Source organism: Rhinatrema bivittatum, chromosome 11 (assembly GCF_901001135.1).
Source record: "Rhinatrema bivittatum chromosome 11, aRhiBiv1.1, whole genome shotgun sequence".
Classification (NCBI taxonomy): domain Eukaryota; kingdom Metazoa; phylum Chordata; class Amphibia; order Gymnophiona; family Rhinatrematidae; genus Rhinatrema; species Rhinatrema bivittatum.
This window is the reverse complement of record NC_042625.1, coordinates 43,899,012-43,915,944: the sequence shown is the minus strand read 5'-3', so window position 1 is coordinate 43,915,944 and position 16,933 is coordinate 43,899,012. Positions and strand designations below refer to the sequence as shown.

The 16,933-nt window shown below is 50.8% G+C and overlaps 1 protein-coding gene across 7 annotated transcripts in view; it reads right to left on the bottom strand.

Moving 5' to 3' along the window:
* LOC115100599 (E1A-binding protein p400-like) overlaps positions 1-16,933 on the bottom strand; it is a 274,887-nt gene that overhangs the window by 112,672 nt on the left and 145,282 nt on the right. For all 7 annotated transcript variants that reach the window (XM_029619158.1, XM_029619157.1, XM_029619159.1 and 4 more), the window contains 2 exons: positions 3,316-3,477; positions 2,713-2,871 (listed from right to left, as the gene is read on the bottom strand). In XM_029619158.1, coding sequence (XP_029475018.1) covers positions 2,713-2,871; positions 3,316-3,477 — 321 coding nt within the window. The remainder of the gene's footprint in view (positions 1-2,712; positions 2,872-3,315; positions 3,478-16,933) is intronic.

The window sequence follows — 16,933 nt, the reverse complement described above, 5'->3', positions numbered from 1 at the left end:
GCCAGTCTCTTGAGGCTCGATCCGCAAGGCGAGAAGAGAAACCTGTCCCTTGGGCGGCGGGCAAACTCCAAAGCGTAGCCGTTCTTTAAGATGTCTAGGACCCACTGGTCCGAAGTGATGCGAGCCCACTCCTCGTAAAAGTGAGAGATTCGTCCACCGATCCGCGGAGTCGAAGAGTGGGCGGGCTCGGCAACATTGAGCGGGTTTGGACGAGGCCCCCTGACTCGTCCCCTCCCGAGCGGGCCTGCGACCGCGAAAGGAACAGGGCCAGGACTGTGATCTCGAAGACAGAGTCCGGGGCCCCTGTTGTTTGTAGCTGCGGTAGCGACGCTGTGCCCGGGAGCAGGATCTGGAGGGAGTAAAAGACCTGAAGTTCCGCTGGCGGTCCTCTGGTAGCTTGTGGACCGAATTCTCCCCCAGAGACTTGATGATCTGGTCAAGATCTTCACTTTAGAGGAACTTGCCCTTGAAAGGAAGAGACCCAAGACTGGACTTGGAGGAGGTATCCGCCGACCAGTTGCGAAGCCATAGGAGGCGGCGTGCGGAAACCACAGAGACCATGGATCTCGCCAGAATGCGGAACAAATCATACAAGGCATCCGCCCCATAAGCTATGGCAGACTCTAGACGGTCCGCCTGTCGCTCTTCCTCGGATGGTAAATCCTGGGAGGTCAGTAGCTGTTGTACCCAGCGGAGGCTTGCTCTCTGCGCCAGGGAACTGCAGATGGCGGCGCCCATCCCCAAAGCCGAGACCTCAAATACCTGCTTGAGGTAGACTTCCCGTTTCCTATCCTGAGTATCCCGCAGAGCTGTGCCACCCGTCACCGGTATGGTCGTCCTCTTGGTCACCGCCGACACCACCGAGTCCACTTTCAGGACCTTAATCAACTCCAAGAAATCCTCCGGGAGAGGATAAAGTTTTTCCATGGCGCGTCCGACCTTAAGGGATGTCTCGGGAGTATCCCACTCCCAGGCTAACAATTGTAGAAAGGTGGGATGGGTGGGAAAGGCCCGGGATAGAGGGCACAAGCCGGCTAAGAGCGGGTCCTCTTTCCTGGCGGATGAGGTGACAACTGGGATCGGAGGTGCTGGCGGTTCGGGTGGGGGGTCGAGGTCCAACTCCTGAAGGATCTGCGGAATAAGGTCCTCAAGCTCTTCCTTCCTAAAGATGCGTAGGACCCGCGGGTCATCGCACTCTAGTTGTGTCTCCGAGATCAGATCATCTGGATGAGACGGGGGATCCCCCCCCCCCCCCGGATCCGGGACAGATCCCGCCCCCCCAGCGAGAGGGGTGCAAAGTGGACCCTGGAAGCCCCGTGGGAGGGCCCTGGCCCCCCTCCCCCCGCTGAGCCCTGGGTTTCCTGCGGAACCTCCACTAACCAGGGTGCCTTGGAAGGAGGCGGGTCCGGACTGGGCACCCTAGGCGCTGTAAATAATGTGCCCCAGGCGCTGCAAATAAGCATTGTGCATCAGCACAATGAACTCCGGGGAAAAAGGTGGGGGACCCCGGGCGGGGGCGATGGGTGACATATCCAGGGGGCCCTGGCCCCCTGAGGCACTAATCAGAGCAAGAATCAGTGGTTCTCCCCCATCAGAATCTTCTCCTTCCTCCCCTGATGGTTGTTGGAGATGATCGGGAGAATCCAAAATGGCCACCGTTCCCGCTGATAGCAGCGAAGGGGCCGGCCCCCGAAGCCCATATCGAGCCGAGGCGCGGTGAGGAGTACGGTCCAGCGGCCCAGAGGTGCCCTCCCCACCAGGGAGGTACCTGGAACAAACTCCCTCCTGTGAAAGCCTCGACCCCGGCTTGCCACAGGCAGAGCAACGGGACGGCCGCGGCATGCTGACAGGCAGCCAGGGGAAGGGCAAGCCGCGGGGGGGGGGGGGGGCCCAGTGAGGAGAGAAAACGCCGCGGGAACCGGGGAAGCAGCCCTGCGCTCCCCCGAGTGCCCCCGGAACAGCAGCAGAGGAATGCCCCCTCTCTGCTGCGGCAGCCCCGGGGAATAAGACGTCGAGGGGCCGCGGGGCAACCTGTGGCAACGGGGGATAAGAGGCTGGCACCACCAGTTTTCCCCAGCAAGAAGCAGCTACAGCTAAAAAGGAGAGATTCACAAGGAGAAAACCACAAATTCAACACTTACCCGAAGGCCAAGTGGGAGGGAGAGGGAGAGACTGAAATCAGCCCTGCCTGCAAGCTCAGTGAGAGGAACTGTCCACGCTCTTCCCTCTTTTTTTTTTTAAACAAAACTTTCTGATCACTCTAAAAAACTTTTTCAAACACCTTGAGCCAGCCTGAGTATAACAAGCCTAATGAAAGAAAAAAATCCTTCATGGAGGGGAAGCACCGGGTTCCCCTACTCTCATCTGCTGGAGTCAGAGATATACTGAGCTCCTACAGAGGGTGCACACGTGCTTATAGTAGCACCCTTCGAAGCCTTGTCTGACTCCATCTGCTGGACGGGGGACATAACCCACCATCTGGACTGATCCTGGTTCGTACAGGGAATGAAACAGGTTCTTATGGCCTGGATTGGCCACTGTTGGAAACAGGATGCTGGGCTTGATGGACCCTTGGTCTGACCCAGTATGGCATGTTCTTATGTTCTTAACACCCCTCGGGGTCTTTACCTTACCAGCACTACCCTGCCATACCAGGTTTTATAGTTTAAATAGCAAACAGAAGCTTTTTGCAACCCCTCCCCAATCCTTTACCTAGCTGTGTTATTGCAGCAGATCCCGGCATGCCTGCCTGCTGCTGGTTTCCTGAAGCATTGATGGCATTTGGGAAGGTCCCAGTCTGCGGCATGGCAACAGCTCCCTGAGGTCTCAGGTACTGCTGGCCGGGCGCTGACACAATCTGAAGCACGCTGCCTGAATTTGTAAGGGCGAAAGTTCAACAGAAACTGTTTACATACTCAAAGAAACACGTGTTTGCTTTAACATAAAGTCATGCAAAGAAAAAAGGATATATCAATAGAAAATAAGAAAACAGAGAGCAGGCACAGCAGTAGCACAAACTCCCAACAAATATACTTCAACCCTGCTCCCCAAGCATCTCAAGGGATAACAGAGATCATCACTCTGAGCACCCATCAACAACTGCCCACTCTGGGACCCATTAGTATCAGATACGATGGATAAGGACCGTGCACACCTAACCACAAGGAATTGGACTGGAATCATTCATTCGTTCTACAAAAGCTGCAGAAGAACTTACAGCTGGTTGCATCACTTGTATGTTTGGAAGCCAAGTTGGGTCTGAGCTGAAGAGGGAAGAAAGGCTCTGAAGCCGGGGCTGTTAACACATGAGAGTACCTTGCAACTGCAGGGGCTGGCCGGCAGTGAGCTGGCGCAGCTGGCTTTGGGATAACGTAAACTTGTTCCCTTGGAACTGTAGCGTGACTGGCGTCTCCGGCTGAGTCACTCTTCCTTGGGCTCCGATGGAGGTCAGCTGGGCTATCTTTACAACATCTCCACCTAATAACACAAAAGGAAAAATAAAGTCAAGCTGTGAAACAGAAAACACACTGGTGCAATCAGTTAGAGTACAGGTGGAGTTTGCCAGGTTTAGATTTTTTTTTTTTAATATATTTCAAAGCTCAAACACATTTTATTAAGAAAATTTATAAGATTTTATCATGGATGACTTTTTTTTATTTTAAAGCAGATAATCCCACTACTTTTTCCAATCTAGAACTTGCACAGCATTTTAACTGGAAACTCAGAGGACTCCTGTACAAGAGCAGACAGAGACAGAAATGTAACGTTTGCTGGTTTTCTCAGGAGCACCAACAGGATTTTGAAAGAAATGAGAGACAAACTCCACTTATATTCATCTCTACTGATCAAGGGAAAACTGAATTTCACCACTGCGCAACTAGAGGGAGGCTGTTTTGTATTTGATGCTATGAATTAAAGAGCTTTTTTTTTTTATCAATGAGCGGGAATGGGTTCCCCGAGGGCTTCTGAGCCGACGCGAGCCCAGGCTCCCGGTGCGAAGAAGGCTTCCCGTAAAAGCTGCTCCAGAGGTTCCCTCCCTGCCAGGGTGGCACTCCGAGCAAAAACCGTTGCACGACAGGCGCGCGCGGCCCCACAGGCTGCACCATGCGGCATGGTCGGCAAGTCCGGGTCCTAAGAAGGCAGTGCCGAAAAACAGATGATGACCGCAGAGGAATCACTGGAAGCGAGAGCCGCATCAGCTGGGATGCGCTGAGCCTACCTGTAAACAGAGCGGGTGCAGCAAACTTATGCCTTTTTTTAAAACACTTTATTAAGTGCCTGGCTGCAGGTTCCTACCGTCCTCTAGCAGGGTGAGTGAGCCGGGCTTCCCTCTACCCGGATGCCTCAACTACCAGGGAGGATGGTCCCCCTGGGAGGCTGGAGAGACTTCAGAGGTCCAAGTTTTCCTTACTCTTCTTTAGTCATATTTTTATTTTTTTTAAATCAGACTGCAGGGATTTGCACCTCCACCATCTGCTGGAGACAGAGAAATACTGGCAGACTGCAGGTGGCATCTCAACTTAACTGGCAGTGTCAGTCAAAAACTTCTCTGTCTCCATCTGCTGGAGGAGAGGCAAAACCCAGCTGTCTGGACTGATCCGGGTACATACAGGGAAAATATTTTATTAAATAGTAACCACTGCATGTTTTTCAAAGAGCATACAGTATAGTGACACCAGTTTCTCTTGCATTTCTACACAACCAAAGTGTTAACATGGACTAATAATAATAATCATTATATTTGAATTTTTAGCTCATTTTTCCAAATAATGCTCAAGGCAGCTTACAGCGTTATTAGTAATTCAGGTACAGTAAGTCCATGCCCTAAAGTGCTTACAATGTAAGTGGGTACCTAAGGCAACAAGAAATTAAATTATTTATTTATCTTCTGCCTTTCAGCACTATTGACCCCGGATGAGACTCTATCCACTGCAGAACTCGCCCGACAAGTGGCCACAGAGGAAAAACATACAGAAGTATCCCTGTTGGCCAAAGGCACACCAGAGCATCCAGCCCTACTGCGCTTACTTCCCATCTGCGACTGATAAACCTTGTTGTCTTGGCGTTGGCCCTTGTCGCCATTAGATCCAACTGGGGGATGCCCTATTTGGCACAAATGCGATTCCTCGCCTCCAGGGACAACTCCCATTCCCCTGGATCCAATTTCTGCTTGCTGAGGAAATACATCTGCACATTGTCCACACCCATGGCATGTGAAGCCGCTATTCCCTCTAGATGGAGTTCCGCCCAAACAACTGTTAAACTTCCAGAGCCACCACTTGACTCTTCGTTCTGTCTTGCCGATTGATGTATGCCATCGTTATCGCATTGTCCGAGAAGACCCAAACCATTCTGCCTCTGATTCAGGGAAGGAAAGCCTCCAGTGCCCATTGGTTGGCCCTTGTTTCCAGGCGATTGATGGACCAGAACCTCTCCTCTGCTGACCAAAACCCTTGGCAGACCGCCCCTGGCACACCACTCCCCAACCTTTTGAGACTGGCATCTGTGGTCACCACCACACAATCCAGGGACTCTAGGTCCATTCCCTTTTCCAGTTTGTGACGCGACAGGCACCACAATAGACTGGACCTGGACTCTCACAGAAAAGCAAAGGCAGATAATACTGCTCCGACAAGGGAGTCCATCTGGATAAAAGAGCGATCTGCAAGGTCCCACGGAATCAAATCCAACATGGAAATCCATGGACCCCCAGAACCTGTAAATAATCCCAGACTGTTGGGACCGACAGCCAAAGCAGACATGTCACCTCTACCTGTAACTTTGCCACCCTGCCCAGAGTCAGAAACACCCTACCCTTTTGGGTATCGAAAAGCACCCCCAGATACTCCAATGACTGGGAAGGCACCAGGTGACTCTTCGCCACATTTATCACCCAAACCCAGTGACTGCAAGGTGCCCATGACTCGCTGGAGAGACCTCAAACACCCCTTCTCCGTCTTCACACAAAAGAGCCAATCGTCCAGATACGGATGAACCACCACCCCCTCTCGTCGAAGGGCTGCTGCCACTACCACCATCACCTTCATGAAGGTTCATGGCACTATGGCCAAACTGAAAGGAAGAGCTTGAAACTGGAAGTGCTGGCCCAACACCACAAACCAAAGAAACATCTGATGGTCCTGTCAAATGGGAATATGTAGGTACACCTCTGTCAAGTCCAGTGATGTCAAGAATTCTCCTTTGCGGACAGCCACAATCACCATTCGTAACGTCTCCATTCAAAAATGCGGAACCCTCAGGGCTCTGTTTACTTTTTGCAAATCGAGAATGGGCCGAAAGGTTTCTTCTTTCTTGGGAACCACAAAATAAATGGAGTACCTTCCTAGTCCCTGCTCCTCCTGCAGGCTGGGAACTATCACTGTTAAGCATAACAGCCTCTGCAGAGTCACCCACACTGCCTCTTGCTTGCTTTGAGAGACAATGCTGGACTTTAGAAAGGCTTCCCTGACTGGGCGAGAAAGTTCTAGCGCATAGCCGTCTCTCACGACCTCTAGAACCCAGCAGTCTAGGGTAATCTTGGCACATTCCTCATAAAAGCTGGACAATCTGCTCCCTATCACTTCTACAGATGAATGGGCGTTGCTGGCTACATTGTGATGACTTTCCACCACTGGCTCCTTGGCAGTCTACATTCCTGGAAGATCTGTGGGAGCCCCGAAAGGACTGCTACTGTCCTACTGCTTCGCTCCTGCACCAGAAGAGGACTTGCCTGACCGGAACCTATGCAACTCCAAAAAACGGGAGCAAGCCGGAAAAACCTTCTTGCTGGTTCTCCAATCCTCCTGCAACCTGTTCCCTTTGGACTCTCCCAAAGTCTTCATCAGCTGCTCCAAATCCTCCCCAAAAAGAAGCTTCCCTTTAAAGGAAAGATTACAGAACTGGGCCTTGGACCACATGTCCGCCGACCAATTTCGCAACGACAAAAGCCTGAGAGCTGCTATCGCTGAGGCCAATCTCCTGGTTGAAGTGCGCACCAACTCGTAAAGTGCATCGGCTTATAAGCCACTCCGGCTTCCAGGCGCACCAATTTCAGCGAGCTGACAAAGCCTGCCTTGCTCCTGTGCCTTTTGCGCCCATCACAAACAGACCCTCTTCATCATACTGCCACAAACTGCGGCCCAGAGACTCAAAGCGGAAACTTCAAACATTCGCTTCAATTGAATCTCCAACTTGCTGTCCTGAACATCACCCCGCCGCCGGGATGATCATCTTCTTGGTAACCACCGACACTGCTGCATCCACCGTAGGCATTCACAGGAGCTCCAAGGTCTCCTCCATCAGGAGGTACAGCTTAGCCATAGCCCTGCCGACCTTTAGGCTGGCTTCCAGAAAGTCCTATTCCCAGTTCACCAATTTCCAAATCTTCTTAGGCAAGGGGAAGACACTAGGAGGACCCTGCAGCCCATCCAGGACTGGATTCACGCCCTCATTATCCGACGCCTCCTGAGTCATTTTGACCCCCAGCTCCCGCAACACCTGAGGAACAAGGGAACACAATTCTTCCTTTTTAAATAAGCAGACCACCCTGGGATCATCTCCTTCCGACACTAGAAACTCATCCAGATCAGGATCATCCTTACTCCCATCCGGATATGCATTAGGAGGCACAATCATGTCCACATCTGGATCTGCCCTACACAAATCCAGTGAGTCATCCGGAAGGTCATCTGCCTGATCTGCATGATCCAGGCATAGGTGTCATCTGCCTGATCTGCATGATCCAGGCATAGGCGTCGCAGCAGATCCCCGGACCCCCCGAAGAGGCCACCTTAAAAGCCTTAGAAGAACAAAGGGGTGGTCGCTCCTTCGGAAGCTTAACCCCCATCCCCTTCCTAGCCAGGAAGGTCTTATGGAGTAACAGAATAAACTGAGGCGAGAACTTATCAGGGTCCTCAGACTTCTGCTCACAAAGACTGTCCTCCGAGTCCTCTCCCCCACCCCATCCCTCCTGCACTGCAGGCGACAGAGGCGAGGGGAATCTCTGGACTCCTGCCTGCGCTCCTGTGGTCCCTGATGGAGGGCCCTCTTTTGCAAGGCCACCCCAATCGAGGTACCTTTGGCTCCCATATCTCAGCCCGAGCACAGGGACCTAGCACTGAGCAGCGCAGACCACAGCCCACAGGCCTTGCAGGCCGCTACACGTGACTTCGGCACCATAAACCCTGTTGTCCACTGAGAACAGCAACAGGTCACCCACATAGTTGAGCACGCCACGCCGCACAAAAAAATTCAGCCCTGATTGACAGGCGAGAGAAAGAACAATGTCACATCCACGGCAAAAACACAGCTCCATTGCGCCATCAGCCTGAGCAGCACTGAAGTGAAACTAAAGCCGCACCGGTGGCTACCACACTGCTGTGAACACTGCCCCCGACCAAGGCCTCCCTCAAACCCCCGGGCCCCCTGGGAAAGAGGGAGAAGGGCACTCACCCCAAGCTTCCCCTCTAGCCACCACCGACAGCTCCCGCTGTTCCAGTGCACTCACTACTCCCTTAGCCGAAACAGAAGCTACCCTTTCTTTTTTTTACACAAACTTTAATGGCACAACAACAAACAGGTTACTTCCCTGGAAGACCGGTGAGTGCTCTGGGGGGAACCTCGAAGATCCTGAGGGAACCAGTCCCCTGGCTATCAGGACCTCTGGCCTGATGAGGACAAAACACCAACCAGGGGTTTCCAAACTCCCCCCCCCCCCCCCCCCCCCCGGTTGCCCTGCTCCATCTGCGGGATGGTCCACAGAGGAGCCTAACACCTCAGGGAGCTTCCTCCAGCTTTTTTCTTAATTTTCTGTAAATCTTTTTTTTTTTTTAATGTTAGACTGCAGGTTTGCACCTCTACAATCTACTGGAGAAAGAGAAATACTGAGGGACTGCAGGTGGCACTTTCGGTTATGTAGCAGTGCCTCAACGTTTTTGTTCTCTGCATCCATCTGCTGGTAGGGATGCAAAACCCACTTGCCTGGACTGATCTTGGTATTAACAGGAATTAGGAATATTCTGTTGATGGACAGGAAGTCTCTTTTAGGAATGCTTGGCTAAAAGGTCATGCTTTAGCTTTCTTCCTGAAGGTGAGATAGCCGGGCTCCAAGTGTAGGGGCAGTGGAAGCAGGCTCCAGATCTTTGGTGCATAACAGCTAAAGGCCCAAAGTCTTGTGCAGGACAGTCTAGCAGAGGGCAGTGGCATTAATCGGGAGAAAGACCTCAGAATGATCGTATCCCATTATCTCAACACAATGAAAGAGTGGGTTAAGAGGCAAAGGAATGCTGGTGTGCACAGGGAGAAAAAAAAAAGGAGGTGGCAATGCCTCTGTACAGGCCATTGGTAAGACCTCACCTAGAATGTTGCGTCCAATTCCGGAGCCCGTACCTCTGAAAGGAAATAAGACAGGCCAGAAGTGGTCCAGAGAAAGGCTACCGAAATGGTGTAGGGTCTGCAACATAAACCTTATGACATGATAATTAGGGAGAGAGGAAAGATGGGGGTGGGCATATGATAGATCAGAATAAAGACAGAAACATTCAAACACTTTAAAGGTATAAACCAGGCACGAAAGCAAACCATTTTTTCAAAGGAAAGAATATTCTAGAACACCATACAGGCATATAAGAACAGAATGTTCTCAGAGTGTGGCCCAGAGTTATGGAATTCGGCACCTCTGGAGAAGAAAGTGGAGGCAAATTATAAGAAAATTGGTTCTTACCTGCTATTTCTTGATCCTCTAATACCACAATCAGTCCAGACAAGTGAGTTATGCATCCCTACCAACAGATGGAGGAAGAGAACAAAACCTTGAGGCACTGCTACATAAACGAGAGTGCCACCTGCAGTGCCTCAGAATTGAACTGTACCCAAGCTAAAGAATTAGAAACCATGAACACTCATTTAGGGCGAACAGGCAAAGAAGAGCTGGAACCCCCTGCCCTGAAACCGCTATGATCTCCAGAAAACACAAAAAGTTAATTAGAAAACACTCTTCCAACTAAATTACGATGACTCTCAGGAAACAATCTTTTGGCACCAACTGATCTGTGGTATTACAGGAACGAAAATTAGCAGGTAAGAACCAATTTTCCTTTCCTGTATATACCCAAATCAGTCCAGACAAGCGGGATGTACCCAAGCACCCCTAGACTTGGCGGGACCCTGAAAGACCCGTGAGCAAGACACCCTCACCAAAGGACGCATCTTGCTGAGCGCGCACGTCCAAACAGTAGTGTCTGGTGAAAGTGTGTAGCGATGACCACATTGCTGCTCTGCAAATATCCTGAGGAGAAAATAATTGACACTCTGCCCAAGAAGCTACCTGCGCCCTTGTAAAAAGGAAAATTGGTTCTTACCTGCTAATTTTTGTCCCTCTAGTACCACAGATCAGTCTAGACTCCTGGGTTTTGCCTCCCTTCCAGCAGATGGAGACAGAGAAAGTTTCACAGGCACCGCCTCTTAACCCAGTGTGCCATTGGCATCTCCTCAGTATTAATCAGTACCCAAGCAAAAAATACTTAACAAAACAAACTTCAAACCAATCAACTACACTACGTCCCTTGGAACGAGCAGGGGACAAGGAAAAAATGTATTACTGAAAATAAATCCTTTCGTAAAAGGACCAATGGGAAACCTGTGCCATTCTTCAGAAAAAAGCAAGAAAATAGCAAAGACAGATTGAGCAGACTCTCCACAAACTCTTCTTCATCTCTGGGCAGGACTCTGGACTCTTCCGTGGTTCTACAGGAATGAAAATTAGCAGGTAAGAACCAATTTTCCTTTCCCTGTACGCACCTGGATCAGTCCAGACTCCTAGGATGAACCAAAGCTTCCCTAACCGGGGTGGGACTGAGAGAGTCCGCTCAGAGAACACTCCAAAATTGCCGACATCCGGAGCCTCTTCGTCCAACCGGAAATGTCTGACGAAGGTATGTAAGGATTTCCAAGTAGTTGCCCTGCAAATCTCTTGTAGCGACATGAGTTGAAATTCAGCCCAGGAAGCAGCCTGGGAACAAGTAGAATGAGCTCTCAACCCCTCAGGAACAGGACGACCATGAAAGATATATGCAGTAGCAACAGCCTCCTTCAGTCACCGAGCAATCGTGGCCTTTGACGCCTTCTGGTCCTTTTTTGCACCGCTCCACAGCACAAATAAGTGATCTTACAGTCTGAAACTGTTGGTGAAATCCAGGTACCTCAACAATGCCCCCCTAACATCTAAGCGTCTCAAATCTTTGGCATGACTCGTTTCAGACTGTAAATCTGGAAAGGCCAGAAGCTCCTCTGCCTGACTTAAGTGAAAGGCTGAAATCACCTTTGGCAGAAAAGACGGAACAGTTCGCAGGGAAACTCTGTAATCCAAAATCCACAAAAAGGGCTCCCGACAGGACAAGGCTTGAAGTTCCGAAACCCTCCAAGCAGAACAAATGGTGACTAAGAGCACCACCTTCATAGTCAAGTCTTTCACTATGGCTCTCTTGAGAGGCTCGAACAGAGCTGCACACATGCTCTTAAGAACCAAGTTGAGGCTCCAGGAAGGACACACTTTGCGGATAGGAGGTGCCAGATACTTTGCTGCACTGAGAAACCTGACTATATCTGAATGCGCTGCCAAGGTCGCCCAACATACCTTGTCCTTCAAACAACCAAGGGCCTACTCGGGTATCGAAGCGTGCCCCCAATAAATCTAGGCCCTGAGAGGGGGAGAGGCGGCTCTTGGCTAGGTTCACGACCCAACCCAGGGTTCTCAAATGGTGAGCCATAACCTCTATCGCCTATCTGCAAAGGTCCTCCGACCGCTCAAATGAGCCAATCTTCCAGATATGGATGGCACCGGTATCCCCTCTTTTCGGAGGGCTGCCACTACAATGACCATTGGTCATTGTAGCGGCAGCCATGACAAGACCGAATGGAAGTGCGCAAAACTGATAATGCTTTCCGAGAATCATGAATCTGAAATACTTCTGATGATCTCGATGTATTCCGATGTATAAATATGCTTCTGTGACATCTAAGGAAGCCAGAAACTCTCTGCTTCGTACCGCTACTATGACAGACCTAAGAGTTTCCATCCTGAAGCAGGGAACCTTGAGGGCCGCATTCACCTTCATCAAGTCCAGGATTGGACGAAATGTCCCTTCCTTCTTCGGCACCACAAAATAAATGGAGTACCGTCCCGTCTTCCACGCGTCCCGAGGAACAGGAACGATAGCTCCCAGCATCTCTAATCTTTGGATAGTTTGCTAGGCAACCCGCTTCTTTGTTGGAGAGGCACAAGGGGATATCATAAACAGGCTTCTTAGCGAACAAGCAAATTCTAAACCGTAACCTTGTTCTATGACGTTTAGAACCAACTGGTCCAACGTGATCTTGGCCCACTCCTCGTAAAAAAAGGGTCAGCTGACCCCCGTTAGTCGGCACTGAGGAGCGGGTCGGCCTTGCTTCATTGAGCAGATTTGGCTCTGCTAGGCCCTTGGCCAGAACCGTCCCGGTTTGCTCTACAGCCATGAAAGGACTGGGACCAGGACTGAAACCTCCCTGAGGATTGCTTCTGGCCAGCACCCAGAGCTCTGCTCTGTCGGAAACACCTCTGTCCCTGAAAAAGAGAATGAATCGGGAGAAACCCCTTCAGACCTTTAGGCTTGTCCTCTGGCAGTCTGTGCACCTTATTATCCCCGAGCTGTTCTATCAACTGCTCTAAATCCTCTCCAAAAAGTAGCTTTCCCTTAAAGGGGAGCGTGCCAAGCTGAGCCTTTGACGAAACATCCACAGACCAATTCTGCAACCACAAGAGCTATCTAGCGGAAACCGCCGAGACCACTGTCCTAGAAAAGGTGCGAATAAGGTCATAAAAAGCATCGGCCCTGTAGACTACCGCAGGTTCCAAATGCTCCACTCGTTCGGTGTCCTGGGGAGATAGATCCCTGGCACTCTGCAGCTGCTGCACCCATCTCAGACTTGCACGAAGCATAAAACTGCTGCATACCACCGCATGGATGCCCAGAGCAGAGATTTATTAAGTTATTTTATTTTATTTTTCCAAGTTAAATCTTCCCTGTTCTCTGTAAGACATTATTCTACATTCTGTCAATTTTATTGTTACAATGTAAACCGAATTGATTAGTAACTTTGTTGCTAGAACTTCGGTATATAAAACTGTTAAATAAATAAATAAATAAATAAAACCTCAAGCTTTTTGTCCTTCAGATATTTCAGCGCTGATGCTCCGGCAACCGGAATGGTGGTTCTCTTGGTAACCGTTAACACTGAAGCATCCATCTTTGGCACTTTCAAAAGTTCAAGGGTCTTTTCAGGCAAAGGATAAAGCTTATCCTTAGCCCTGTCAACCTTTAGTCTGGTCTCCGGAGTATCCCACACTCTGACCATCAACTGCTTCACCATTCTGTGAAAAGGAAAGGTCCAAGCCGGACCCCTCAAACCACAATGACCAGATCCACCGTGTCGTGGTTAGCTTCCTCCTGTGGAATCTCTATCCTGAGCTCCACTAGGATATGAGGAATCAGAGGACAGAGCTCTTCTCTTTGGAACAGGTGCACAACCTTTGGATCATCACCCTCCACAGAGGAAACCTTGCCTGATTCAAGTCAGGGTGGAGAGGAGGGTCAACAAGGGGCAAATCCCCAGAGGGCAGCCCCTGATCGGAGTCGTTGTCAGAGGGATCATCGGGCGCTAAACGTGACATTGGGCCCTTGACTGTACGAACTTGGGTAGACACTGGCATCCCCGATGACTTGGATAACTTATTGGGCGGGTTGCCCAGTGCCTTGTTGCTGACCGAGGAACTCTGCTTGCCCTTACTGGCCATGTATGCCTCATGCATCAATCGAATAAAATCTGGGCAAAAATGTGTGGACCCACAGAAATCCCCTCCCAGAGAATTAGGGTTCCCACCCGGATGCCCTCCGGGCCTTCTCCGGGCTCGAATTGGCCAATGTTAGCATTAGAGGGAGATCCCCTCCTCCTACAGCTCTTTGCTCAGCAGCCACGAAGGTTTCCAAAATGGCCGCCATTTCCGCACTCAGCGGGAACGGGTTGGTTGCACCATGCCACTTGGCTGGCAAACTGTCAGAGCCATGCTGCTGTGAGAAGACGCCGTCCGAGACAGGCCTTCCCCCCTGGGAAGGCAGTGGGAACAGCGTACAACCTGCGAAAGCTGCATACTATGCTCTCCACACTCAGAGCAGTGGCTTAGACGTGTCATGGCCGGCATGAGAGAACGGCAAGGACGCTGGCACAGACCACAAGATTGGGAGCTGTGGGACAGTAAAAATAGCCTAGGCACCCTGACTCTGCTCGCTCCCAGAGATGGACAGGAGCAGCATTCAGCAAGCAATGCCGTACAGTGCAGAAACAAAGTCGTTCTCGTTTTGTTTTTTTTTTAAAGGGGAAGTGCAAGGAAAGAAAAAAAAGAGACAGAGTACTTCCCTGAGAAAATGGCAAAGGCTTCCCACAAAGTCGTTCTCGTTTTGTTTTTTTTTAAAGGAGAAGTGCAAGGAAAGAAAAAAAAGAGACAGAGTACTTCCCTGAGAAAATGGCAAAGGCTTCCCCCGGAGTCACAGGGAGCAATTTGGGGTCCCCAACTCCTGCTCGTCTGATACCTGCTACCAGGAGGGATGTTCCCACCAGGACCTGACAACCTCCTGGGAGGAAATCCTCCACTTCTGGTGAATCTTTCTTTTTCTTTTTTTTTTTTTTTAAATGCTCAGGTATAGAACCGCAGGTTTTGCACCACCTCCATCTGTTGAAGACAGAGAAATACTGAGGAGATGCAGGTGGCACACTGGGTTAAGAGGTGGTGCCTGAGAAACTTTCTCTATCTCCATCTGCTGGAAGGAAGGCAAAACCCAGGAGTCTGGACTGATCTGGGTATGTACAGGGAATGCGCTTTCAGCCTCTCTTGAACCTTATGACCTTTACAAATAAAAAGCAGACCAAATAGTCTCCGCTAAGCCACCGAGAAATCGTGGCCTTCGAGGCCTTATCACCTTTCACGCCACCAAACAACACAAAAAGATGATCTGAGTGCTGAAAAGGATTTATGACTTCCAGATAACGCAAGATAACCCGGCGTACATCCCTGGACCACTCTGGAAAAGCCATAAGATCTACTGTCTGATTGATATGGAAAGACACCACCTTCAGCAAAAAGGAGGGAACTGTTCACAATGTAACCCATCATTGGAAATGCACAAAAAGGGGTCGCTGCATGAGAGCCTGCAACTCCAAAATCCACCTGGCCGAACAAATTGCCACCAGTTAGGTCCTTCAACATTGCCCTTCACAAGGGCTCAAAGGGCAGCCCACAAAGAACCTGAAAAACCAAACTGAGGCTCCAATCGGGACACAATTTCCTCACTGGTGGACGCAAATGTTTCATTCCTTTCAGAAACCGAATCACATCAAGATGGGAAGCTAACCACCTCCCTCACACCTTGCCCCTAAATGGAACCCAAAGCGGATACCTATAGGTGGAGCGAGTTATAGGCCAAGCCCTTAGACAACCCCTCCTGCAAAAAGAATAAAATCTGGGGCACATCCATTGAAAGGGGATCCAGCTGGCGCTGCAGACACCAGGACTCAAAGACCCTCCAAACTCTGGCATAAGCCATCGAGGTCGAGGGTCTCTGCGCCTAGAGGAGGGTAGAAATCACCTGCTCCGAATAGCCCTTCAGGCGCAAGCACCACCTTTCAAAAGCCAATCAGCAAGATAAAAGTGATCCTCCTGATCCAAAAATATGGGTCCCTGTCGTAGCAAGCAAGGCAGGTGAGCCAATCTGAGGGGTCCCTCGATAGAACCACTGACCTGGGATGAGACTCTAGGCATCGAAGTACACGTCCGATGAGAGGCCATGGGGAAACACATACAGTAGGATCCCTGTCGGCCAAGGACAAACCAAGGCATCTAGGCCTACCGCGCTGGCCTCTCTTCTGCGGCTGAAAAACCTTGTCATCTTCGTGTTGGCCTGCGTTGCCATGAGATCCAGTTGAAGTTTGCCCCATCTGGCACAAATGTGATTCTAAACTTCCGGAGACAATTCCCATTTCCCCGGATCCAACTGCTGTCTGCTGAGGAAATCCGCCTGCACATTGTCCATACCTGCGACATGAGACGCCGCTGTACCCTGCAGATGGAGCTCCATCCAGGCAAACAACTGCCGAGCTTCCAGAGCCACCACACGGTTCTTCGTCCCACCTTGGTGGTTGATGCATGCCGCTGTTGTTGCACTGTATGAAAAAATCTGGACCATCCTGCCTTTGATCCAGGGGAGAAACACCTCCAATGCCAGTTGAACCGCCCTTGTTTCCAGGCAATTGATGGACCAGGCCCTCTCCTCCTCCGACCACAGGCCCTGAGCCTGACGTCAAAAAGGGTCCCTGGATGCCCCAGAAAGGAACAACCTTAGGGATCTTAGACACATGCCCAGGTGACCTCGATGCGTGTTCTGTTCCTTGCCAGGAAGGCCTTATGAAGGAGAACAAATTCCAGAGAAAAATCTTCTGTGTCCTCAGCCCACTGATGAGAAAGACTGGCCCCCAAATCTTGAAACCCCTCGAAGTCATCCTGAACTACAGGTGACAGAGGGGGAGGGCAATCTTGCAAAGTCCTGCTGAGCACCAAGTCCTGCCTGCGATCTCCATTGGGCACGGTTGCTCCCCGTGATCCTCCCGGGACCACAACTGGGGACCCCACTGATCGGGGGGGGCCCTCTTTTCTAGGGCACCCCCCAAGGTCCTGTCACCTCCCGCCTGGCAGCCGGCACACAAAGATTTACTGCTCAGCTGAGCAGAACAGGTCCCAACAGGCCGTGCAGGCCGCTGCACGAGGTTTTGGCGCCATACCTGCAGGAACACAGGGCTTACACACGGCTTAAACAGCGATTCGCACGCACAGCAGGTCTCACAGGCCGCA